The sequence below is a fragment of the Simochromis diagramma genome, unplaced genomic scaffold (genome assembly GCF_900408965.1).
Source record: "Simochromis diagramma unplaced genomic scaffold, fSimDia1.1 OVJJ01000733.1, whole genome shotgun sequence".
NCBI classification, from domain to species: domain Eukaryota; kingdom Metazoa; phylum Chordata; class Actinopteri; order Cichliformes; family Cichlidae; genus Simochromis; species Simochromis diagramma.
In genome coordinates this window covers 598,410-606,761 of record NW_024387501.1, presented here as the reverse complement: position 1 = coordinate 606,761, position 8,352 = coordinate 598,410, and the positions used below count along the sequence as shown (strand labels likewise).

General features: G+C 40.6%; 1 protein-coding gene across 1 annotated transcript; it reads right to left on the bottom strand.

Annotated features, from left to right (window-relative positions):
• Window positions 1-609: 609 nt before the first annotated feature.
• On the bottom strand, window positions 610-2,907 carry LOC120725686 (piggyBac transposable element-derived protein 4-like). The gene has a single exon (XM_040018663.1). The coding sequence runs from the start codon at window positions 2,596-2,598 to the stop codon at window positions 790-792; it is 1,809 nt and encodes a 602-aa protein (XP_039874597.1). The 5' UTR covers window positions 2,599-2,907; the 3' UTR covers window positions 610-789.
• Between the last annotated feature and the right edge of the window lie 5,445 nt (window positions 2,908-8,352).

The window sequence follows — 8,352 nt, the reverse complement described above, 5'->3', positions numbered from 1 at the left end:
ACCAGGATAAAATCACACTTCATGCACAGCTCTCTCTCTCTCTCTCTGTACTTCAAGAACAGTTTCCCGTCTATCCCCGAAATCTGTTTTCTGCATTATTCGCTTGCTTGTTACACAAGTCTACCGTTGTTTACAGCGCTGTCGGCCGCTGTTTTTTCTTTTCCTTTTACTTACTTCCGAAAAGAAAACCTAATTTCTGCTGTTCAATACTGAACAAATTTAAACTTTTTAAAATTATACAAAATGCAAAACGCTTAACCCTGTCTCTAATAAAACCGCTGTAACTTCAGAGGTAATGTTCATATGTTGATTAATGGTTTTCTTTCGTTTGTGATCTACTGCAGAATATTTTAATAAAATCCCAGGCCAGGAAAATCTCCTTCATGTTTTTCTGTGTTTTATCTTCAGCTACTTTGACACAAAGGCCTCTGCTGTGATGCTCACACCTTTGATAAAGTCTCGAAAGTGTCAGCTTCCTTTTTATAGATACAAAAATATGTAAATGTACTGATCTTAACCCTTGTATTATGTTGAAAAAAAATCACATTGATTATGTTGCGGGTCATTTTGACCCGTACTGTGTAAATCCACTCAGAATTGTCAAAAAAGTACAATAAAACAATAGCAACTTTATTTTCCATTAGAAAAACATTTAGAACACAGACATACAACACAGTTTGAATTACCATAACTCTTTTTAAGAACAATTTAGTAAAAGTTTTTCCTTCTTTACAAACACATTTCTTTTGAACTTGCCCGATTTTCTCAGTTTTTCAGTGTTCAACATTTTCAATTTTGTCCACATGATGGACAGAATGTGACTGTGTGCTTTCTGCAGATGTACTTTTTCCATTTCTCACAAACAGTGCTTGTTTTAATGTCTTCTCGTGAGGGGCAGACCTGGCATCTTTTCCGTTTCTTTACACCTGTATCCACTGGATCCACTGCAGATTGGTTGGATGGTGCACACTTGACCTTTTCAATGACAGCTGCTGCTGCTGGGGATCGAGCTGGTCTGACTCGCATCTGGATCTTGGGAGTGACAAGACTTTTTCCCAGGTCTTCCAGGAAAAGGCGACGTCGGTACAATTTACCCACATTCCAATGTTGGTTGATTTCAGTCCACAGGACATAGGCATTGTAAGCAGACACATCCAAAATGTTGTAGAAAATTACCAAGGGCCAATGAGCTGTCTTGCGCTGGCAGCTGTATGTCGCTGTGACTTTGTCAAGATTGTCCACTCCTCCTTTGGTGGAGTTGTAGTCTAGGATCATTTGTGGTTTTTTGTCTTCTCTTGTGCTCAGAGATGCATCTGTGTGCATTGTGCTCATGACAAGAACATTCTTGTTTTTCTTTGGGCAATATGAAACAACTGTTGCTTTCTCAGTGAAAACAAATATTGAGGAATGCAGAGATCTTCCCTGCATCTTCAAAATTTCACTGGGAAGTTCTGGCTTATTTCTTCTGATTGTTCCCAACATAGTCAGCTTTCTCTTCTGAAGTTCCTCTCCAAGCCAGTAGGATGTAAAGAAATTGTCACAGGTGATGTTATGCCCTTGCAGCCCTTCACTCATCTGCAGCACCACACGCATCCCCTGATTCTTCCCAGATGCTCCTCCAGGTAGCTTTCCAGTGTACACTTGCATATTCCATGCATAGCTAGATTTTGCATCACAGGCTGCCCATATTTTGATGCCATACTTGGCCGGCTTGTTGGGCATATACTGTCGGAAAGGACAGCGACCCCTGAATGGGACAAGGCGCTCATCAACAGTAACGTGGGGACCAGGGTTGTACAACAAAGGTATAATTTCCACCCATTTATCCCATACATCTCTGATTGCAGCAAGTTTGTCTCTTTCACGTCGACCAGCTCTGGTTTCACGGTTGTCAAATCTGATCACACGAGATATCTTGAGAAATGTCTCCAAAGACATTGTTGCTCGAAAGATTGGCCTTCCATTCTCTTCATTCCATAGACTTGCAGTTGCTTCTCCCTTGGACCTGTATACTCCAGCTAATATCAGAATTCCAATATAAGCATGCAAGTCAGTCTGATCCAGTGGCTTCCATTTCTCTTGAAATACACGCCTCCCTTCCAGGTTAGTCATGTCCAGTATGATCCTCTCTATTGGAGGGGATATGAAGAGTTGAAATGCTGATTGAATATCATCAACTCGTGTGATGGCAAATCTTGTAGGACCAGGAGTCATTTTGATGATATTAGAAGATGACAGCCTGCCTTGACTTCGGTGTGGTGATAATGACCATTTTATATTACCATCTTTAGATGTCCATGTCTCCTCTGTGGATGATGATTGCTGCATTCCTTGGTTTTCATTTGATGTAGAGATGGCGGCACACTCTCCCTCAGAATCCTCCTCCTCGTCTGAAAATTGGCAGTCTGGATCATCAATAACATTGTCCTCGGCCTCTGAAAGATCCTCAGTCTCTGAAACATCTTCTTCTTCATCACTATCCCAGTTGAAAAGCAGTGATAAAGCTTCTTCAGTCGTCAACCTTCTGGAGCTCATTTTTGGTGTGTTGAAATGACATGAGAACAGTGACAAGAATAGGGGAGAGAAAGTTTCTTGCATGCACACCTGGGTCTGAATGTATATTCAGAAGCAGTCAAAACAAAGTACATCAAAGAGAAATGTTTATTTTGGATCTGAACAACTTTTTACTTACATAAAAGTGTGCGGGTCAAAATGACCCGCAACATCATCTTTGTATACAAACACTGCAGAGACATTCCAGGACACATCAAAGTGTCCATATTTTACACACCAGTTCATGACCCCAGATAAGGAAAAGTCATAAGCTTTCATGAAGAAAAAGAAAGGATGACCAGTACTTTGGTCAACACAAAAACTGGAATGGGTCAAATTGACCCTTAACATAATAAGAAGGTTAATTATAATATTTCTGACTGTCAAAATTTCCCAGATTCAAATCGAATCGAATCGAATCGATTTGGGACCTTGTGAATCGGAATAGAATCGATTCTAGAAATCAGTGACGATACCCAGCCCTAGTTACAAGTAAGTCTTATATTGATTTGAATTGAATTCGTTGCTATGCTGCTTTGTTCACTGTGGCTTTGCGGGCTAATGTTGGTTGTGCTTTGTAGAAAAACCAGCCAACAAAATGCTGGAATGTGATCCAGACTGGGCCCCTCTATCAACCTCGGTCATACCGAGTTTAAAACTGCTACCACAGCCAGATTTGATCGGTTAAGAGAGAGAGTGAGTTCAAAACAGCCATGAAATGTCCGCATATATATGCCCAAGTGTTGTACTGAAGCAATCAAGTGATGAATAACTGTTTCAGTATGTTGTTTTGCAATGTTTTTTGTTGTTGTTGTTGCATTGTTGATTTGTTTTTCACCAAAGCAGCGACTAAAGCAAGGTGGATTTTTACAATTTTGCCTCTTTCCTGTAAGATTCTATAATAGAATGAAACAATAATGCCAGTTATAAATAAAGACAATAATTGAATGAATTACGAAACACTCGTTTTTTTCTGAGATCTGAAAATGTTGTGTTACACAATGTTGTGTAATACTACAACCTGAAACGACAAATAGATGCGTTGGCCTGTAACAACAGTTGTGAGATGGAATCGTCCAAATCACCAAGGTAAACTGGACCTGGGCTTGTTGCAGGGATCTGAAGTTACTAAACATGTTGTGAGTGTATGCACTCACACTTAGGACCATATGATAATAAATATGCGCGTGATGAAAGTTGGGCAGCAGGCTAACGTCCTTACTCCACTCTATGCTCGTGTGGGTCTGACCCTTTCACTCCTTGATTTTTTCCTCGTACTCTTTTCATCACGTCTGTCTTCGTACGGAGCTGCCGTGTTCTCCGTCGTTTTGTACATCACTGTTTTTGGGGCAAATAAAATGCAAGTAGGGATTAAAACCGCAGAAATATGATTATCGGTGCTGGAAATGCTTGATGCAGTGTTTTGATTTTGCTGCCACTCGTACCCATAGTGTCTATATTTGTGGAGCAACACTCGACACTGGTGCTCTGCTACCACTACAAACACAACTTAAGCAGTTGAACTGAAAATATAATGGAACATCTAAAGATCAGTTTGGTAGAGCAGAACATTAACTGTCAATGCTGGATGGAGAAATACAGACAACAGTAAATGCAGACAAAACATGTACTCTGAAAATTTACTACGCTGTGCTCACATGACCTATCAACTCAAAAGCAGTCACTGGCACTGGGAAAAAAACTAAACATTTATCCTATTTGATTTATTTAATGACTTTCAAATTTCTTGGTTAATAGTGCACACAAACTGTAAACCTTAATGCTCAGTACTTAAATACATTATAATAAAGAAATCGTAAAAGATATCAGTCCTTAGTCTGATATAACAGCTGGATTGATTTAGATTCAGAGAAAAGACAATGGAATACAACTTATAAAGTGTCCTTTTCTTCTATCAGTTGTGGTTCTTGTACTAATATTATGCACAAAGTGTAACAAATTGTTTTTGTTCTTTGTCTTTTTGCGTTGTGTTTGCTTTTATGTCTTTTATTTAAAAAAATAATAATTTGACTTCAAAATGATTAACAAAAATCTACATAAACTTTAAAAAGCTTTAAAAACAGTCAACTGAACTTTTTCCTTTAGATTTTTCTTTCTTTTTTCTAATAAAGGTCGTACTAATGAGGTAATTTCCTGTCAAATATGGAGGTCCATCCAACTGTCTGCAGTTGTGAGAGGGGGCGGGATTGAAGAGTCATTGAAAAGCCAGAAACACTGGTCATAAGGTGGCTCTGCATTAATCACTGTATCACATTAAGTGTTCTAATTTCCTTCAGTTTTTTCTTTCTTCCAAGCTATTTTAGTGAAATGTGAGCAACATATTTCTCAATCAGCGGCACCATTAGCTAACAGTTAATAAACTAACAGCTAACAAGCTAACACAGTCACTTCACTAAGTTAGCATACTGTCTGAGTTCACCGCAGTAGCTGAGACAGATTGCTAAGTTAATAATAATGTATTATTCTGATGTGTTTGATATTTTTCCTTTTTTCGATACAATTATAAAGTCTTTCAAATGTAGTTAAGTTAGTTAAGTTGACGAATATTTCAGAACTGATTAAAAATGCCAGGAATAATTGCTAGATAAGTGACATGAGCTGGTAAAAGAAAGAAGTTAACCTTTAGTGATCTCACCATGTAACTTTTTGAGAGGAATATGCTGCTGTATGTCAGCCTTTTGAAAGTCAGAATTCTTATTTCAGTCTCTTGCAACAACATCTAATATTGCCAGAAATCAAATGTGCTACCCACTACACTCGATTTGTTCTCACCATAGCAAAGATGCTGGCTGGTCAAAGCTTGGAGTATACCTTGCACTTGTATGAACAAATATCATTGTATGGAGAAGTGCCATCAGTACTATTTCATCACAGTTTAATTAAATTTAAAGAAAGGTGCGATGAAAAAGGTGCCTAAGAAGTAAAGCAAGCTGAAAACTCGCACGACTCACAGCTATGGCCAGCCACTTGAAGAGGTACACCAGAGAGATCGAAGACAGGAGAATAAACCATCTGTTCTCCACAGAACCATCCAAGGTATACTCTCAGTGGCAGGGGAACAATATGAGAACAGCACCACCAAGGCTGGAGACAGAGCAATACTGGAAGAGCATATGGGAGATGGACACAACCCATAACAGCAATGCTCAGGGGCTAGTGGATCTGAGGGCAGACCACAGCGACCTCCACAGGGTCCAATAACCATCACAATGGCAGAAATCCAAAAAAGGGTATCCAGTATGAGTTGGACAGCACCAGGCCCTGACATGGTTCATGCCTACTGGCTGAAGAAGCTGACTGCACTCCAGGAGCATCTAGCAGTACAAATGAACCAGCTGCTAGCTGAGAGACACCCAGAATGATGAACTGAAGGACGGAAAGACCTGATCGCCAAGGGGTCCCAGAAGGGACCTGTCACGTCCAACTACCAGCCAATAACCTGCCTCAGCACATGGAAGCTTCTGTCCTGCATCATAACAGCCAATAGTCAATTCAATTCAGTTTTATTTATACAGTGCCACATCACAACAACACTCACCTCAAGGTGCTTTATATTGTAAGGTAGACGCTACAATAATACAGTCAGAGAAAAAAACAACAATCATATGACCCCCTATGAGCAAGCACTTTGGCGACAGTGGGAAGGAAAAACTCCCTTTTAACAGGAAGAAACCTCCGGCAGAACCAGGCTCATGGAGGGGCTGGGCCATCTGCTGCGACCAGTTGGGGTGAAAGAAGAAAGACAGGATAAAGACATGCTGTTGAAGAGAGACAGATATTAATAACAAGTATGATTCAATGCAGAGAGGTCTGTTAACCCTTTACAGCCGATCGGAGCGGGCACGCTCTGTTTTGCGTAACTATTTTTAAATCCCAGTAGCACTGCAACCACGTAAGCTAGCGCAAAAATTTTTTTTGCATATGAAACCGGAGGAGTTGTACTTACATCTTATGCCATCAGCTTGTCCTAGGTCACAGTTTCCTTCCACATAAAGCTTTGCAAAAACTACATAAAAAGCGCTTGCAGGAACAAAAACATAATATTCCAGAAACACGCTGTGCCGGTCCGATCAGCTGTTCATAACACTTCCTACGTTGGAATAGACGTAAGCGCGAACTTTTGCATTTCCGCCATTACCTGCCCGAAACCGGAAGTGACGTCATTTTCGCGGAAATGTAGTCTTTTTTACTATCAGGGCCTCAGAGCCTATACTGGTCTTTTTAAAAGTTATCTTTGACTTTATGACTTTCTGTGTCGTTTCTGGGATGCTTAGGACTCATATTGCACTGCTGGAAATAGTTTATTTTGATGCATATACTGCTTTTTTGCAAATTTGCAGTATAATATTTATTTTCGTTTTTCCTGCAGTGTATAAAAATTGGTGTATTTCAAAAATAAAACTATGAAGACACTCAAAATAAATTTCCTGTGGTGGGAAACTATTTTGTGCAACTTTTTTGTATTTACAGTTTTGAGGGATAAGCCTCTTAAATTTCTCTAACTACAAATATATGTTAAAAAAGCAAAAACGATTTTCAATTTTTTTGTAGTTTATTGCACTTTTTTGCAATTTATGTAATTACTATGCGCTTAATGCATACATATTATTAAAATCTGGGCTATAATGGTTGTATTGATGTATAGCAACTTGAAATGCTCCCAAAAATGGCTCCACAGCAGGTAAAAATATAATATAAGCTCTGGCGGACTTGGTTCTATGGTAGGTCTTAAAGGGTTAACACATGTTGAGTGAGAAAGGTGACTGGAAAGGAAATACTAGGCTGATCAACCTGGAATGGTTACAAGAAGGCCTATGACTCCCCACACCTGGATCCTGGAATGCCTAGACCTATACGAGACCAACAGGACCCTAAAAGCCTTCATCAGGAACTCAATGGGGATGTGGCGTACAACACCAGAGGCCAACTTCAAGTCTTTAGCACAATTCACCATCAAGTGCGGGATCTACCAAGGACGCGCTCTGTCACTACTGCTGTTCTGCACAGGCCTGAACCCCCTCAGTGAGATCATTAACAAGACTGGCTACGGATACCGACTACGGAACGGAGCAGTTGTCAGCCACCTCCTGTACATGGATGACATCAAGCTGTATGCCAAGAGTGAACGAGATTCACTGATCCACACTACCAGGCTATACAGCAATGACATTGGAATGTCGTATGGACTAGTGAAGTGTAGTTGGATGTTAATGAAGAGAGGGAAAGTAGACAGAACTGAGGGGATCGAACTACCAGAAGGCAACATTACAGACATAGAGGACAGTTTCAAGTACCTGGGGATCCCGCAGGCGAATGGGAACCATGAAGAGGCAGCTAGGAAAGCTGCAACCACCAAGTACCTGCAGAGGGTCAGGCAGGTCCTGAGGAGTCAGTTGAACGGTAAGAACAAGATCCGGGCTATCAACACCTACTCCCTGCCCGTGATCAGGTACCCTGCTGGGGTAATAGGCTGGCCAAAGGAGGAGATAGAAGCCACTGACATCAAGACCAGGAAGCTCCTGACCATGCATGGAGGGTTTCACCCCAAGTCCAGCACCCTACATACATGGAACGCCATAACCAAGTGGCTGGCATAGTGTACAGAATAATCTGTGCTGAATATGGCACAGATGTTGATGTTGCTTCAGATAAGTCCTGAAGTTAAAATTGGAGATGCCCACTAGGGTGGTGGCAAATGGAATTTCCAGATACAGACAGATAAAATGGTGGTGGCTAACCAACCGGACATAATGGTGGTACAAACAGAAAAAGACAGCT